The sequence below is a fragment of the Centroberyx gerrardi genome, chromosome 20 (genome assembly GCF_048128805.1).
Source record: "Centroberyx gerrardi isolate f3 chromosome 20, fCenGer3.hap1.cur.20231027, whole genome shotgun sequence".
Lineage (NCBI taxonomy): Eukaryota > Metazoa > Chordata > Actinopteri > Beryciformes > Berycidae > Centroberyx > Centroberyx gerrardi.
The window spans coordinates 21,148,437-21,167,258 of record NC_136016.1 but is presented as its reverse complement, the minus strand read 5'-3'; the positions used below and the strand labels follow the sequence as shown (position 1 = coordinate 21,167,258).

At 45.1% G+C, this 18,822-nt stretch overlaps 1 protein-coding gene across 3 annotated transcripts in view; it reads left to right on the top strand.

Annotated features, from left to right (window-relative positions):
* mrtfab (myocardin related transcription factor Ab) overlaps positions 1–18,822 on the top strand; it is a 49,077-nt gene that overhangs the window by 4,282 nt on the left and 25,973 nt on the right. For all 3 annotated transcript variants that reach the window (XM_078290626.1, XM_078290625.1, XM_078290627.1), the window contains one exon: positions 291–476. In XM_078290626.1, the coding sequence (XP_078146752.1) occupies positions 353–476 (124 nt within the window). In that variant the 5' untranslated portion in view covers positions 291–352. The remainder of the gene's footprint in view (positions 1–290; positions 477–18,822) is intronic.

The window sequence follows — 18,822 nt, the reverse complement described above, 5'->3', positions numbered from 1 at the left end:
ACCAAGCAGCAGCACTTACTTCAGTAGAAATTCAACCTTTAAAGCTGCTTCTTGTAATGTAGCAACTGATGGTCATACAACCACAATGGAGACTTGAATAAGTTAGAAACAACACGTATGATATTCTGATATACTGACTAATCATCATACAACCATGATGGAGACTTCTAAACGTCATAAATTTGCTTTTCCAGCAGAGGGTCATGGGTAATGCGTACTACTTGTCTCTCAATGCAGAGACAGTCATACCATGAACATTAGACATTAAACCTTTGATTTCTTTGCTGCAGGTCTCTCTGTCACCCTGGCGACGCTCGACCCACAGAAGGGGCAGGGGCCAAATCCCGGCATCATGGAAGTCGCCGGGACGACAGGCTCCGCCCCCAGCCCTCAGAGCGAAGCAGTGACCAATGAGCTTCAGGAGCTGTCGCTTCAGCCTGCTCCCAACCTGCTGCCGCTACGGGAGAGGAAGAACGGTGAGACGGTGTTGCATGCAAACTTAACTCGCCAGAGCTTTTCTCACATTTTGCTGTTGTGTTTTGGATGCTTGAGTGTGAGAAATACTGCAACTTACTAGAATGGAGAAACTCGGCAGTGGCTGGTGATTTAAAAAATTCAACCACTGAACTGGCACCGGCCAAAATAGTCAAACTCCACCAGAGCAGAGAGTGACTGGCTGCCAAACTTGTTGCAAAGCGGCAAGAAATCAAAGGAATTCAACATTTACCCCGTGTGACACTCAAAGCATTACCTCAGAACTCCAGTATGCAAATATTTATCTAAAGTGCTATCAGTTACGTAATCGTTTAGCCTTTCACTGGAAGTTTCAAGTGATTTGTAAAGCATGCTTACCAGAGTTGAAGTTCAATACCCAAACACCTTGAAACCACACGTTTTCCCCCCACTTTCCTCTGACAGCTTTACATCACACTGTTTACTGGAGACATTTTTTTGTGGATGAAGAGAGTTGGGGCAGTTTTGGGCCTCAGATCAGTTACAGTAGGTGTTGTGAGCCAGCAGCGAAGACAGATTTTCAGCATTTTCATTGTATTTACGTTTTCCTTGGCAGTGGGGACGGCTTTCCAGATGAGCAGCTCAGTGAATGTAAAGGAAACACTGTTCAATCACTTCGAGAGCTTGTTGGGCAACACTGTTGCTTCCAGCTGAAGTGAATGTTTTTAGCCTTGTACTGCCCCATCTTTCACAGAAGTGGCCGATTTCCAACATAAATTCCACCAAGCTAAAATGTGTGCATAGAGAGAACAAGTTACATAATTCGAGGCGAAGCAGAAAGGAGGAAAAAAAACACTCAGAAGAGAAGCAGAAGTTAAATGTCAGACATGTCTGTACAGCTTGTTCATTTATCAGTGGACAGCTTACCTCTCCTCAGGGGGCGTTTAAAGGCTACAGAGATTTACTGTTGTTGAGATTAGGTGCTCAGGTAAAACGTGCGTGTGTGTGTGTGTGTGTGTCTGTGTCTGTGTGTGAAGAAGTCACCAGAAAGGAGGAGTGAAGAAGCTGCAGTTCTTAATTAGCTTGCTCTTCTATCTGACCTCCTGGTACAGTGGATTAGAGGAGAGTACACTCCTTCACAGTTGACTCCTGATTCACTTGACTTTGTAGGCTTCAGTGAGCTGGATTCCTGAGTTGAGTTGGCTTGGAGTCCTTGACTTTCTGTACAGAGAAGCACATAACTAACTTGGCTACGTAGGTGTGTTGTGGTCCGATGACTCCTACAGTTGGTGTTCTTTGGTCTGAACCGTAGTGGCAAAGTTTTACTTTTTTTGTATTTGGTTTGTTTAGGCTCACACTTCCCAAGTACGAGTGAACCAGAGCTTGTACACAAAAGTCACATGGATTAGAGATTTTGGTGACAGGGAGAGTCAAAACAAATCAGATTCCAGTCCCTGTAACTTTAGCTAAGCATGATGGACTTGTCTGTGGACTTTTCTGTAATTTCCCTTCTCTGGTGTTCAGACTTAAGAATACATGAAGAAATAGCTGAATATGAGCATCAGTCTAGACTTCAGTTTGCCCTCGGCTCATTTTGAGTAACTGCATGAGCATGAGTAGCTGCTGGCTATCAGATGTCAACATCCGTCTCTTTATACCCATAAAACCTCGTGTTTTGGAGTCGTTTCCTGTAGTTGGTTCAGATTACGTTTTCATTCCTAACAAACTGCGCCACAGTTTGCTTGGAAGAGAACCAAAACCTGCTTTTCTGGCGTCTCGGTGCATTTTTTTGGTGCCACCTGAGTTCGTGGCATTGTTCTCACCTGCCCAACTACATGCACAAATGTGTAGGTGTATGTTGACATTTACAACTCTGTTAACTCTTATGTGACTTCATGGTCAGTTAGATTAGCAGGGATATCAGGGCATTGGTCCTGGAGTAGTGCAAGTGGTCTGATACACCCACACACACACACACACACACACACACCTTGCCATATCAGAAGAGTCAGCCATGTTGGCCATTGTTCTCCGGTGGGCGTTGGCCATCCTGTTTTGTGGAGACACACTGACTTGACCCACTGTTATTTCTCGGGAGAGGAAGGTGAGGCAAGGTTGGACTGGTAAATGATTGACCAACTTAGTTAGGGCTGAACAGTGGCAGAGCTGCATATACAGTAACTCAAATAATGCAAATCTATGGTGGAAGATGAAGTGTAATAAAAGTAGTCGCAGGACAATGTTTATCACACACACACACACACACACACACACATACAGCCTTGGGCCACCACTCCCAAATTTAAACACCCCCTGCTCTTGCTAGCCTATGCCTTACATAGTTGATTCTGCTAGCCAGAAGCAGACATGTTGCTGCAGGCACTCCCCTAGCTAATCTGACACGAAGATGCTCTCATTGCAAGGGAGAAATGTATGCGTGTGAATGTGTGCGTGTGTGTGTGTGTGTGTGTGTGTGTGTGTCCCTGCATGTGTATATTTGTGCCGGTGAAACAGGGGATGGAATGCCTGCATAGCAAAGCCCATCAATCCTTTATATCTGCCATCAGGTTACACAATCTGTTTGTTCCACCAAGTTCCTTCCTCAGCAAAGAGCGAGCGCTGGGAGATTTATTGTTAGCACACATACAGTATATATATATATACACACACACACACACAGAGTATGTTTTTCAGGATGAAGATCAGAGACAGTTGTATAGGTCCATGTGAGCCTGTGTGCATGAGAGAGTGTGTGTGTATGTGTGTGTCAAGAATATGAAGGCTCACACATGTACCAGCCCCCCTATTTTTCGACAGACTGGCCTTAAATGTGATTCCCAATCTTCTCAATCAGGAACTTTCTCTTGAATGGTTTCAAAGAAAACAAAGGTGGACACGGTGTGATAATGTGTACGAGATTATTTAAAAACTTTGAGGCGGAGAGGGGAGTTTGAGTGTGGGAGTGTGTTAGGCAGCGGCAGCAGCAGCAGAAGAAGAAAGAAGAGAAGGAGGAGGAGGAGGGGGAGGTCATGTCTGAAATGGCACTATTGCATAACTTCTCAGAGAGAGAGAAAAGAAGGAAAGCGAGGGAAAATGCAAAGCCAGAATGGAGGGGTGTGGGTCAGTTGTACTTGAGGAGGTGAGGCTTGGCACCGGCTTGTTTTTGTTCCTTCTCAGTTTTTACTTGAGAACAACTGACTGAGAGAGAGAGAGAGAGAGAGAGGGAGCTTGTAGAGGAATCACCCTAAACTTTTTTTTTTTTTTACTTTAAAGAAAGAGAAGAGAAAAAAAAGTACATGGGAGCAGGAGGAGGAAGTGAAAGGTGAAGCCACAGAGAGACTGGGACCCATGGGTGGACCTGGTTGTTTTCCAAGGAGCAATAGGGGACAGTCTCACACACAGATACACACAGACCTACACGCCCTCTCCGCCGGGGCGTGCACACACTTGCAGACAGGCACGGCAAGGACTGGGTGCAGCCCAGAGCGAGGGAATGTGAGGTAGACCGGAGTACCAGTTGCCGGTGAGAGGAAAAGTTTTCTTTGCTGCCTGACCAGGCTTTTCCGTCGCTGGACTTCTCCTCAGCCCACAACCACAGTGTGTTTTTTTTTTTCTCCCGCTGTTCACACTCCTTGTGTCGCGAGTATGGATCGCAGTATGGAGCAGAGAGGGTGAAGTTGCCTCTAAAGCATGGTGCAGAGGGACATGACCATTCAGTCAGGTAAAGTCCATTGCATTGCTGTGTCTATTGCTCTCAGGTATTTGTGTGTCTTTGATAAAGATGTCAGTGATTGAGCAACGCCTGTAAGGTCCGCTTTAAGCTGTGCGTTTGTTGACTTCAGGTGTGAAGTAACTGTTGGGTGTATTGTCACTGCAGAGGTGTTGGTGTACCTGTTGATTTGTGTGTGTGTGTGTGTTTGTGGCTGAACTGCATTCATAGCCGTTATAATTCACTGACCGGGCTCTCTTCACTGTTAGGGAAGTATTTATTTGCTCTGCAAGGCATCACACTAAAATTTCACAGGCATCCTGTAATCTCAAGGCCAATTAAACAGCAGAGGGAAAAAATCCCATCACCGCAATCACATTCATTTCCGTAGCTACACATCATCATTTAATTGCCCAACCTATTAGTATTCAAGAGAATGGAAAGAGCTATAATTTTTATCGCTGTTTTAATGGACGCTGTCATATGCATGGTGTAGCAGGATCACAGATTTGAGTAAAGCTGGAGCCGGATCTAAAAAGAAAAAAAGAACAAATTAATGAATTAAATGGCCAAGTTCCAGAAGTTATGAAATCGCGGGCTGATGATGCAAAACCTCCATGCTGTAAAAGCGCTCGTCATCAGTTACCAGTTGTTTTGTGATCCCAGATGGCAGATAGGCTGTAGATAGTTGTTGCCCCAGAGGGTCTCCAGGACAAAGGGGGCGGGCGAGGCTGTGAGGCCAGGTTTGGGGTGAACTCTCCTGGGCAGGACTGGGCGGATTGCCGGGTGTTGAGTGGGAGGAACGGTGTGCTTGACGGATTGGGCTCTTCTGAAAAAGCGACAGTCCCTCTCATTGAAAGCAGCTGTCGGCCGTCCGGCCAAAGCACCGCCGCTCCCTCAGGACGGCCCAGACGGGGCTCGACTGGGCCGGCCGAAGCGGGAGGAGCGGGGAACGCTGCCCGGGCTTACTGAATCAGACCGGAGCAGGGGGAAAGTAGGTTAGACGCTCCTGACTTCACTGGAAACGACCCACTCGTTTCACTCACACAGTCTAGAACAGATTGTTCTAGACTATGACACAGGCTAGGTATGCTGTGGGGGAAACTTGAAAAAGGATTTTAAATGACTAATGCATTAGGGCAGCGTGTTTTCTGTGCCTGCAGAGTTGATCTTCAGGAAGCCAGTAATTTTCAACAGTGTGCCATCGTGACCCGAGAGTCTGCAGGTTTTCATTCCAACTAAACACCACAGCAGCAGACTTCCCTGACTAGCTCACCTCCAGCCAGAGAGGAGGAGCTGCTGCAGTGTTTGATTGGAATGAAAACCTGCAGATTCTTGGCCCTCCATGACACATGGTTTGGCAGCTCCGGTTTAGACCCTGGTCAGTCCTGGCTTTGCCTACTGTCTTCCCTGTCTGCTTGCCTAACTGATTCAGGGCCGGCAGAGACAGAGAGCCTGTACAGACTCTGACTGGGCTGCAGTGATTTCAGGCCCATTCTGCTTCTCATCACAGTATTCAGTCTGTCTGTTGCCTGTTTGGGCTGAGGCAAGGGGTTTGGGGTTTGTTACCGCTTGGTAACTGCAGCGAGGCCGGAGCTGCTACGAGCCGCCCCGAGTTCAGGACTTGAAAAGATGCGTTCATAAAGTTGAGAGTTGAGACTGGTATTCGGACTGTGTGGTTAACCAGGCTGAATGTCGGGGGTGAGGAGCTGGTAGGCTGTCCGGGACAGAGATTGGCCTGAGGCTGAAATTCCATTAGCAAGGCTGGAGGCTTTGGGACCGGCCTTGGGCTAGCTGGGCCGGCTACGTCATCCTGACTTGTCAACAGAGAGAGATACAGATCACGTCCCCGTTCCTCCCCACCCTCATGTAATGACAATAGACCGGCTATTTTTCTCTGCATAACTTACACTGCGATGTCATTAGAGCTGAGTTCTGGTCGGCTGGAGGTGGAAATGATCGATTTGCCATCAGAAATGAAAAATTGAAACATTATCAGACCCCACACAGCCAGAGGCTATGCTATGGGGCTATGGTTTAGATATGATGGCCAGCTAACTGCCTAGCCTAGCCCAGCAGTGAGTCAGTGTGGTCGCTGGTGCTGTTATGTAACAGTATGGGAGGCTGCCAGCAGCAGAGGCCCCACAACACTCACATGCTCAGAGTGGGAGGGAAGAGGAGAGGGAAGAATGAGATGGAGAGATTGATAGATGGAGAAAAAGAAGAGAACTAAACACAGAGAGAGAGAGGGGAAGGGGAAAAAATAAGAGGAGAAAGGGCAGAACAATGAAAAATAAGGACATTAAGAAAGACTGGAGGATGGGAAATGGGGGAGAAAGGAAAGGAGGGAGGGGGTTGAAAAGCGGGCGGGCGGTGGAGGGGGGGAGGGGGGGTGATGGCATGTGTTTCATAGCAATCCAAACACACAGCTGCAGTAACCCCAACACAGCTGTCTGTCTCTCTGCCTTTCTGTCATTGACTCTGTCGCCACATTGGATAAACTCTGTCGGCCCCTTTGTTTTTAGTTTAGTTAAGTTTAGTTAAAGAAAAAATACAAACTCTGCAGGTTAAAGCCCCAAAACATGAAAACACGTTCTATCAAAAAAAAAGACTCGACTCAAGATGACAAAAGGAAACCCCGGCGACTTGGGCACAGAAAACAAATGACATTAAAATGTATAAATAACATGCATGGAAAATAAAATTGTAATGACTTGTAATAGTCCTGCTGTGGGAAAAGCAACAGCATGTCTCTTTTCTCCCTCTGTGTTTTTCATCCACAGTAACTCGTTTTATTACTTACGTTTCCTTTGAAAGAGTCGGAACAACTGTTTGTTCATCAAATGTAATTGAGCGTGTGTGTGTGTGTGTGTGTGTGTGCGAGGAGGGGGGCGTATTAAACTGCACACCACCCACCTTTCCCGTTACATAACATATCTGGCTGAATCTAAACAAGTGGAGACCGAATGCCGTCGTTTTTGAGAATCTAAACAGCTTTTGCGAGCTCTCCATCTCTGTCTGTCATGTCTCATAAACATACAGGCAGAAACATATTTATGCAACTGCGACTCGTTTTGAGAAAGGCTTTTTTTTTTCATGCGTCCAGCACACCACGCACACACACCCACGGCTACACATGACTCACCAGGACACGGACAACACACACACACGCACTGACAGTCTTCACAAGTCATGTCACTGTTAGGACTTCGACATGCACTCACAGGCATTGGTAACCTTCCAGTTCCACGGTGCGCCCTGACAGCACGGTATTTCACCATGCAGGCACACCGCTTTGATTTGTTATCCAGTAAAGTCCCTTCGGATAATGAGAAGCGAGAGCGCAGCCAGGCTGTCTTGTTGAAATCTGTAGCCTAAAGCTAGAGAAAGCGCTTTATCAGCTAAACGCACACATAGCGATTCGTAGGTCTGCTCGTAGCAACAGGAACATACTGCAAGGACACTCACAAGCCCACTCTTGTAGGGGTGTGATCTTTAAACACACACACACACACACATTCACAAGTACACCGATCTTACACCATGCACGTGGGGGCATGCAAGCACACACGTTCACGTAACAAATGCACGGCTCTTAAAACATGCAGCTTGGGGGCACAGGAGGACACACACGTTCACACACACGTGATCACGGCAAACACGCCAGTCTTATAACATGCATGTGGGGTTCACAAGCACACACACACTCTCATAGACACATGCATTCAAAAGACCCCCTTCATACCTCTTTTGAGATGATGCTGTCGGGGCGAAGGTTCAGAGTCCTCTGTGCACGGAAGTGCTGTTTTAAAAAATCCTTTATCCCCACTGCCATCGCGCAGCTCAACAGCATCTAAGAAGGAACCTATACTCAGCTGAGCTAGCATACAGCACTTTATATTTAGTATTTCATTTTTAACTGCCACTGGTCAACTTTTTAACTGCATGAGATTTTACTACATGTACTGTGTTGTCTTTTTATGGGCACTTATGTTCTTATATGTACTGTATTGTATCTCTAAGTGAGCTATGCACCAGCGAAAGACAAATTTCCATTATTGCCTGCACTAATGGACAATAAAGTTTTCTTGAATCTGGAATTCACAAAAAAACGCAATGTTGTGGGTGCCCAATAACGTGCATTATTGGGCACCCACACACTTACATAAGTTTTCATAAATGCATCAGTCATATATTATGCACACACTCTCTTGCAAACGCACATTCACAACCAGGGTTGGGGGTAACGCTTTACTTTGTACTCTGATGACTTTTTTGTGGTAACTATAACTTAGTTTTTCAATTCAAATTTAAATACAAAGTGGAAACAAGTGAAAATCAAGTGCAGATAACATGCTGCTGAATGGGAAAAAAAGCCTGGCTGATACAAATGAGATTGTCTGGCTTTTAAAATCAGATCAATAGCCTTGCATTGGATTTTAAAACGGTTATCAACAACACTTTGTCAGCACGAGCCACATTGCTATGGCGTGTTTTTGAAGTGGGTAACACAAAAGTACTCTAATGGGTTACTTAAGTAAAGAGTAACTAGTTACTTTTGAAGGAAGTGAAGTAAAGTAACGGATTACTTTTAAAAGTAATTTTCCCTAACACAAACCCAGTAGTCGTACAACACGCAAGTAGGGCTTGACAAGCGCACACTCACCCACACACACATTCACAAACACACCGCTCTCATAAGATGCACCTGGGAGCGCACACACACACACACACTGACACACAAACAGAGGATGTGGATCCTGTGGGAGGTTTAGTTCACCTCTCTCCCCAACTCACTTACTCTTGTGTTTCTGAATAATACAACAGCCATTAGCCTGTGACTCACCGGGCTAACGGAGCGAGTGCGCCGCGCTAAACGCTAGCTGATGAATGTAGCAGAGGGCGCCGCGAGCCGACCGGACTCTTGTTATTTTGTTACAGTGACTCAGACGCCGAGCCATGTGCTGAGGGAAATCAGTGTTGATAACAGCAAGGGGTGGAAACACACATACACAAAGAGCGCACAAAGATGCACACACTCACTACACACTCACACAGGGTTCCCACGGGCTTGGAAATCCTTTGAAAGTCTGCGGATTTGAAAAAAATTTAATAAGGGCTTTTTGAAAATGAATGGATGGTCTTGAAAGTACTTATTTTTTATTAAAATATAGCACCACAAATTCATCAGTATTCCTCAGCACTCTGTCCTAAGATCAACACTTCACATCCTGAGGGAAAAACCCTGTGATGGAGATGTATGCTGATACAGAAGCAGTTTTAAAATTAATGAATTAAAATGAATTAAAACAAATGATTTCACCAGGGTTTATTGTCTTTACAAGATCAGGAGTAAAACATGAGGCGTCTGTCATGTTTCATTCTGACCAATGTCATGTCTCACCCCAAAACATGCCAATTTTGAGTAAATTTCACAAAACAATACCTTGAAAGTCTTTGACAAATCCTTGAACTTGATGTCCAAGTGAGTGTGGGAACCCTGCTCTTTCTCACATACACACACACACACACACACACACACACAAACAGGAAATCGTGTTGATAACAGCAGATGGCATCGACAGTGTCACCAGACTCCATTCCAGGAGAAGCTCAGTATGCTCGGCTCCTATCTTACCAGTTTATCGCTCGCTCGCTGCCAGCACATGGCCAACAATGTGCGCACTCTCCGACCAAACTAAAGAACACACCTGTTTGCGCTTGGATTGAAATTCTCGCGTTCGTTCGGGACTTGTCAAAGTCACTCGATGCTGCTGCGTTTTCACGTGTCTGGGGCGTTTTGAATGGCTTTGTTTTGTGTCTTTGTTTTGTTGTAAATCTGTACCAACAAGCTAATTTTCAAGTTGGCTTGCGTCGTATCTTTTATGTGGTTGCATCAGAGTGAGTCAGGCAGCGCTGCAACTGAGTGAGGTTATCGCTCGCTCATCAGAAAGTGAATGACGGATCTTCCTCTCTATCAGCATGCCAAATCTGCAAGTCCTGCACATGACAGACGAGTGAGAGCAGCAGAGATGGTTACCTTGAAAAGCCCTCTGCACTTCAGGAGGAGATGCTACCATTTAAACGTACAAGAAAAGATTTGCAAGTAGATTTTTGTGAATAAAGAATGAAGTGAGTCTCCTAAAGGCAGGGACAGGAGAGAGGAGAAAGCAAGAATGATACTGTATTGTAATAGAAAATGCAAGTACTGACAGGAAACTCATTTTCTCGTCTAGCAGCCACAGTGTCCGGTTGAACAGGACCTCAGATGATGACCAGTGACTTTCCACCTACCAACCACAACCTTAATGTGTCTGGTGTTGGTTTCCCACCGTGTGTGTGGGAACTCTTCATATTTTAGAAATAAATATCTGTCCAATAAGTTAGTAATGCAACACAGTCACACCAATTTGTATTGAATCCTGTGTTTTGCTGGTTGTTATTTTAAGTCTTGATAGGCCAGGGCAATATTCAATATTATTGTTTATCATCTTCCAATAGAATCATATTGCGATTAAATAATAATAATATCAAGTTATTGCACTACACAATTCTGTTGTCTAAATTAATGCTAAAAAGCAAATACTAATTAAGATCTAACAAAATGAGATTTGAAAAATCATACTTCATATTACCATGGAGTTCAATGCTGTGAGTTGCTAATCAGTTTTATTACATAACATTTGACTTTGCATATGGCAGCAGATATTGTTATATATCAATATCAAAATGATTTTTTATAATTATTGTGATTTTTTTGTTTTGTTTTGGGTTTTTTTATCTCCCAGCCCTAGGTCGTAATATTAAAATAAGTTGCTGCACAGATATAAATATCATATGTTACTCATGGTAGGAAGTTAACATCATCCAACATCCAAATTCTGGTAAATTTAGGCTTGTGGTACCAACCTCTATTCTAAAAATGTAGTTGGCTGGTAAAATGGTGAAAGTGGCTGTTACACTTTAGGACGAACCAGCCGCTGTGGCTGGTGGACAAGCCAGTTAGTTTCCCTGCCCAGATTTGATTTTCTATGAACTTGTGTCCCTAGTATACATTACTCAGTGTGTGCATCTCACTTCAACACGCAGATACAATAGAAACCTGTCCCCAATAATGGTGTGTCTCCAATAAAAGCCCTGCCCTGTCGGTCGCAAATTAACAGCCAGGCTCCTATCAGACATTGTATACAGTAATAAAAGGAGGAGAGGAGGGGAAGGCAGGAAGAGGAGGCCAGTGAAACCCCAAAGAGCAACTTGAAGGAAAACACTGGCAAGAACACACACATACACATAAATAGCTCTTGTGGTGAGGTAATGCGATCCAGTTTTTTAGAAGTTGCCCATTTAACATCGCTGCTGCCTTTGCTGCTCGATAGTACTCTCTCTCTCTCTCTCTCTCTCTCTCTCTCTCTCTCTCTCTCTCTCTCTCTCTCTCTCTCTCTTAAAGGGACTCTGTGTATTCCTCTGTCTGCAACACATCGGGGAAACTTTGTCCCGTATCCCAGACACAAACGACCTCTACTCTCCGCTTCACCTTCTCACATGCTGTACACATGCTCACACACATCGCTTCATTTATTCTCCTTTACTTCTATATTCTCTCCATCATGCTAATTGGCTCCGGCTTTCTTTCTTCCTTTCTGTCTTCCTTTCTTCTGCCAGCCTGCCTCGGGAGTCTGTTGTAGGACTGAATGGTAACCAGCCGTAAAGGGGAAGGGAAGGGAAGCTTGTGTTTCTCTGTAAGTGGGGCAGGAGGTTAGGGGGTTCGCTCCAAATAAAATGATTTTCAGATGTTCGGTTATGTAACTTTGTCTGTGACAAAACCATCACCGCTGGACAGGGAACACCCCACTCCAGCTCTGCTGCTCTGCTGGTTTTCCCTCTTTCACCGCTCCATGAAAATCTCAGTTGCTGAACTCTACGTCACCTCCCCTCCTCCTCCCTCCCTCCCTCCCTCCCTCCCTCCATCCTTTCTTCCCTCCTTACATCCATCCAGCTATACAGTGTAGCTTCATATTACCAGATGCTGCCAGCTGCCCTGTAGCTCTACATTTCAACACTTATGCTCTTATAGATGCTTTTCTCTCTCTCTCTCTCTCTCTTTCTCACTCCCCTCTCTCTCAACAGTTTACAATTAGACTGCAGTTGGACTACTTTTTATTGACAGGCTGTGACATGATGAACATGCGGCTGCAGCCTAGTATATGGCCGCCCAACAAACAACCTTTGACCACATATAACAAAAACCTCACTATGATTCAGATGACCAGGAGTCTCTCTGCTGCAACATCAATATTACAACCGGGGCCTTTGTTAGTTGGAAGTACTGTAGGGACAGTCCTTCTTCTCTGCAAAGACTCAAATCACTTTTTTTGTCTTTTCCATCCAGCCATGTAAACAATTTTTTAAAGTTTACCGGCAGGCTAGTTTTTTAGAATAAAATAAATGTTTGGTATGATGTTTAGTAGCAGTGTAAATTTGACGACAGCCAAACTTTACCAATATTTGGTTGGTGGTAATTTCCCACAGTGGTCGGGTGTTTACAGCACTGCTGATATTGTGTGAGTTTTCTAACATGCACACCTAAAAACCCCACACCTTGTACTGCACCACTGCACTCTCCACACCCATTCTCCGCTTCAGAGAATGGGTCTGTTCACAACTATTTTAAGCCTTTTAATGGTTACTTTCTTTTTGTATGAGGAAGTGAAGTGTGAAGTGAAAACCAAACACTACTTATTGTTTGACACAATTTGCCTCAGCCTTTTTCCAGACCAGGGTGTCTGGCAGCTTTCTTTTACAGTGGTAGCCATTGTAGAAGTCCCCCTGAATGTGTTTTTCCTGCATCTGCCCTGCATTAGTACTATAGACCATTCTTTTTTTAATGTATTACAATAGGACTCAGTTGAAAAATCAGTATGTGGGAAAACAAAACTCAACCAGCTAGTCACCAGACCATTTTTTTGTAACTTCTGATGGCCGAAAAGAGAAGAGAAAAAAGTTGATTCCTCTTAGGGATGGAGCAGAAGTGCAGCATTAGTTCAGCAAGCGATTATGCAGCTAGTATGCCATAAGGAGTGGGACTTGTACAATGGCTTCATCTGTGAACAATGCTGAGTTGGATTACAAACTTCCTGCAGTGCGTTTACCTTCCAATACAAACACAGACGGAGTGAGTAAGTGATTTAGTGTTGGCCTGCTGTGGCACCATTTACGTTAGAAGCCATATTTTGTACTCGTTCTTTGCTAGTGATTACACACATGGCTGCCATGTAATTATCAAGTTTCTCAGTGTGCGAGTCTTGGTCCAAATATCATTGACCGAACCCACTCGGGCCGTGTCATTTTACTGTTCAAAACTGACGAAGGATCAACACGCCGAAATCCCATCCCTGATGCCAGTGTTGAGTCACAGCCAAAGGCAAACAGTGCTGGTAAATTCCACAGCCGACCGGGTTGAGGGGGTGTGTGTGTGTGTGTGTGTGTGTGTGTGTGTGTGTGTGTGTGTGTGTGTGTGTGTGTGTGTGGGACCAGGAAGCAGAGGGAAAAAAACACCTTCTGTTTTCACTGCTGGAATGTTAATGGTTGGTCTGACCGGTGGCAGACCAGCGCTCGGCCTGGCTGGTTTGTTGTCAGGTCAGGTTGGGTTGAGTGCATCGCGGTATTCGCTCTTTGTTCCACCGCCTTGTTGGTGATAAGGTGGATTTGTGACCGAAGGATCGCCGGTTCGAATCCCAGGATCAGCTGGGAAAATGTGGGTTGGGGAAAGTGAATGAGTAACGCTCTCCCTTCCCTAAAAAAAATACTGTCAAGCTGCCCTTGAGCAAGGCAGTGAACCCCACCAGTAGATGGCTGTGGTTGTACTGGGCAGCTTCTAGGTGTGAATGTGAACGTGGAACTGTGTGAATGTGAAGCAGGACATTGCTGAAAAATAGCACGTTTGCCCAGTCGACTTTCCCTAGATGTATATATCCTTGTTTTTGCCTCCTGTTTGTTGTGGGACAGAGTTTGTGAATCTGGATTGGGATGACAAACCGTTTTTTTGCAGCGTTTTCTTGACTTGAGGTCTTGCAGAGGTTTCTGGAATGTGCTCATTGTTGTGGGGAGGTTTTTGGTATTTGGTAGGCTAATTGTTTTGGGCAGGTTGTGTCTGAAGGACGTACGCTCTGTGCTGAGAGGGTCATGACACCCCACAACCAGGGCAGGAAATTAACACGTCAGTTTGGACTGTGGCGGGTACGTTTTCAGCCACTTTTGAAGGTAACCAAGCATCATTGGAGGTCCTGTTGTATTTGTACAGCTGTTTGACTGTTAAATAGTGGCATTGAAGTCACTGTGACCAGTGGACAAAAATGGGAGTGTCCTGCCCTGCACACAACGCAACCAAGTCTCAGCACTGTCTCTTGTATTCCTTCTCATCCCCCTTTTATAACCTAATCTCAGATTTCATCTCCCACTGTGTTTTGATAGGGAAGCAAGGACAATGCACAAGCAGCCAATACAGAAATCCATCTGGTATTGTTCAATTCTGGTACCGGTCCTGATACTTCAAATTCAATACCAGTTCTAAAATTATGCTTTCTTCAATGCCTTTCTTTGTTGATTGAAACCACATATCGCACTGTATTTTCTGCTACATTTGCTCTTCTGAACAGAATTTGACCCTGCTGAATTGATTTCTTCAGTACAAATTCCCCTAAACAAGAATACATTTTGAGTTCTCATTTTAAGAATCAAAACGATGGAAGAATTTGTGCCGCATTTCAATACCTTTTTGAAGTCTTTAGATCAATGGCAATACCAAAACCCAGTATTCGTAGGTATTATTTTTCAATAACAAACCCTATTTCTTGTCCAGGACATGGTGACCCACTGGAGAGACTGTGGGGAGTTTCCCATTCATTTACACATCCACAGGAAGCCTTTGACTCACTATTTCAGCTAGAACTCCTTACAATTACTATATCCTGTCTGCTGGGACAAAATGGACTGTTTTTTGTTTTTGATTCCCTGAAATGTTTTTCAGTGAAGGAAATAAAGGCCCAGATAAGGATGTGTCCAAGGCTAAATACCTGCACTGAAATGTGCCAGAAGCCAGAAGCTAATTTAATGGTTATGACTAGTGATTGTGAGGTCTGTTAAGAAGATCAAATGAACAGATACCATTTAAACTTGTGATTTGGGGGACAGTTTTATCCAAAGCGCCTCACAGTACAGATACCTGCATACATTTTCCAGTGGGAATCAAGCTGCTAACACTGGCGGTTTTAGTACTACTAAAAACTATTGACTGATTGGTGCGGTAAAAGTCAAACAGTTAAATTAATAGTTGATCATTAGTCTACCAGTTCCTTAACTCGGCAGTCCATAGCTACTAATCCAGGTACACTCAATTCATGGGAAACTACATAGCTGTACTTCCCACACACTATGGCCAGTAAGCCCTAAAACCATAAAAACTCCCCTTCACACTGCCTCTTTACCCCCTCGGTCACGGTAACGATGACAATTAGCAAACAGCACAGTCCCGGACAGTAATCAAATGTTATTTATATGTTATTGTTGGGCTATAAATTGCTGGCCTCCCATGGTCTTATTATTTCCCATGGGAATTAGGCCACTATGTTTTCTGTTTTGCAGATGGAAGCATAAAATCTGAGTTAGGGGGAAAAAATAAACATAAACAGACATAAACACAGGATACTATAGGAATCATAAGGTTTTGGGGAAACTGTTATGGAAATGGTAATGGATTTGTGATTTTGAAACGTATACAGGGAGCAGAGATGCGGTATGTGTACAGTGTGTGTTTACATGTACGTGTGTGTGTGTGTGTCTGAGACTGGCTGAACACACACACACACACACACAGCGACATCTTAATCCCAGTGTGTGTTGTCAGCTCTGTGTCTCCGGCCCAGACTGTGAATCATAACAGCAGGTGGACTTTACCCATGCGCTCATAACACATGGTTATTGTAGAAACCAGCCGGTGTTTGTTCAGGGTGTTGTCTTGTTCTCTGCGGTGCGACGCTCGTGGTGTCACCTGTATGGTAGCACCGACCGGTCAGTCACCAGCCAGGGTGCTGAGTCCACCGTCGATATTTGCACTCGGGCCTTTGTTTTATTAATAGGCCGCCTCCTTCCTGAACAGTGTGTGTATAGTGGAATGCATCGTATGAGAGCGATGCGTCGGCCCTTGTGTCAGGCCTCATAAAACAATGATTTTAGCTGAAGGAAATGGGGCCTAAAGTGTGTGTGTGTGTGTGTGTGTGTGTGTGCACCTTGTGATGTGTGTCCCTCAAAGTAACCCTACCCAACAAGTGCACAGGTGATACCAAGCTGAATATAGCCCCCTTATGGCCAGCTGGCCTTACTATTTAAAACAGAGAGGGGAGGGTGGGGGAGGTGAGGGCCGGGGCTCACCATCAGCATTCTGCAGCCATAGAGAGGGATGGGGGGGGGGGGGGGGGGGGGGGCTGAGGCAAGCAGGTCTCGGACAGGATTAGGATGCGTCTCACTAATGCTAACGGCTTTCACTCTCGAGTCGCACCGCTCTGATAGCAGCCCCATCTCCTCCTGAGCTGCCGCCTTCTCAAAACACATTTTCTAACGTCCCTGCAAATTTTTAATTATGTTTCTGAGCGGGCCGCCTCTCCTCAAGGGCAGACGGTTAAAAAAAAGAAAAAAAAAATTTTCAGATCTCCAGTAGCGATTGAGTATCAATCAATCCCTGCAAGTCAATGCGTGTGATTCATCCCACTATCAGATTTACCACAGTATCTTTGACAGAGGTCGATTGTGTTGTGAGTGAGGTCATCGTTGATAGCAGTCACCGCTGTTTCCGATCATCCAATCAAAACTGGGCATGGATTCACTGAGTCATCATTTCTCAGAGCAGGACTATGTGGTCAGCGGCGCCCAAAATGTTTTTGTAGTATATCAACAGTCTTGTCAGTGGTGCTGTGGGTCTGAAGTCTCAGAAGTGTAAGTGTGTGTGTGTGTGTGTGTGTGTGTGTGTGTGTGTTTGATGGGGGGTATGCATGTTGCAGCCCCCCTTAGATTGTAACAGTGAATGAATGGCAACAGCTGAGCAGGAGAACTTTATCGCCAGCTCTGCCTGCCTGCTTGCGTGTGTGTGTGTGAGAGTGTGTGTGTGTGTGTGTGTGTCAGTCAGGAGGCGCTGCAACCAGAGCAGACTCCCTCTCTCTCTCCCTCTCTCTCTCCCTCTCTCTCTCCCTCTCTCTGCTGAGCTCAGTGCTGTCCTCTCTTCTCTCTGCCACTGGCCTCTTTTTCAGTTGCCTCCCTCTTGCTCTCTTGTTCTTTTCATCCGCGATTCGCCCTGTGGATTTCTCTCCTCCGTCTCTCTGGGAAACCTTCGCAGAGCAGCGCTAGTCGTGACTCGCCGGCTGCCACTGCAAAGGGAAGGAGAGAACAGGAGGAAAGAGAGAGAGAGAGAAGCAGGAGACAGACCGATCGATCACTCTGAACCAGAGGAGAAAAGGAATCGGGAGAGGCAGCAGCGGCGTTCTTTCCTGTACATTTTGATTTGAAAAGAGATTTTCTTTGACTTGTATGAAGCACGGGAGTCTTCTGGAAAAGCAATCGATTCTCGTCCTCTCCTTGGGAAGAGAGGACAGCTAATTGAAGGGACAGCTGGTGCAATTTTGACACATCGAAACCTTTTTAAAGAGCTGCCGAAACATTTTCTTTCCTCTTCTCCTCCGCTGAAACCAACCAACATTCAGGACTTGAGGAGGAGGACCGCTTTCGAATGAAAAGTTCAATGTTTACGGGATAATTGATCTCCGTTCTGAATGATAATGCTGGACACCAACCACTGCATGTCCTTTGACTCCTCCCCCCTGGGCTCTCCTCCAATGGGAGAAGACATGGAGAAGCTCGGCCTGAGGACGGAGCAGGACAGACAGGTCTATCACAGCCTGAAAGAAGGTGGGAGATCCAGAACCGCACACGCTCAGTAGAGACACAGGAAATCTGATATGATTTGTGTTTGTGGGCCTCGGGCTCCAGCTTCAAATCGGTACTTTATAGATCCATATAAATAGTTTATGTGGCTTTACTAAAGATAAGTGATTGGTTTTATTGCCTGCGTGGGCTGGTTTCTCGACACACGTCTCGTTCTTCATACCGGAGGTCCCAAACCTTTTCAATACAACACACTGGACCACTATGTAAAATCCCAGTCCCAGAGGAGGGAGGGTGAGGGAGCTACAGGTGTTAATCATTCATCCTGTGATGGGCTAATGTCATATGCCGTATTGCTTCAGTGTTTAGTTATGACCCAACTGGAGCCACTGAAGCAAATACTGACCTATAAAGGCTTAAAGTGAAACTGAGGAAAAATGGCTTTAATGTTTTTTACTGCCGACCAAATGACTTGTAAGATCTTTGAAAAAGTGATTTGTTGACTTAATAAGAGTTTATCCTTACTATTATCTTCCTCTGACCTAACGCTGATTAAAAAATATTTTAGAAAAAATCAAATTTTCAACCAAAATGGAAGGGTATTCGTCGTAGTTATGTATTTTGCACAAGTATTTTATAGCTCTGTAAAATGTGATGTAAGTGTGGCACTTTCTAACGCTTACATTTTAGGTTTGAGGTTTAGGTTTGATTTGCACTACTGCTGGAAAAAG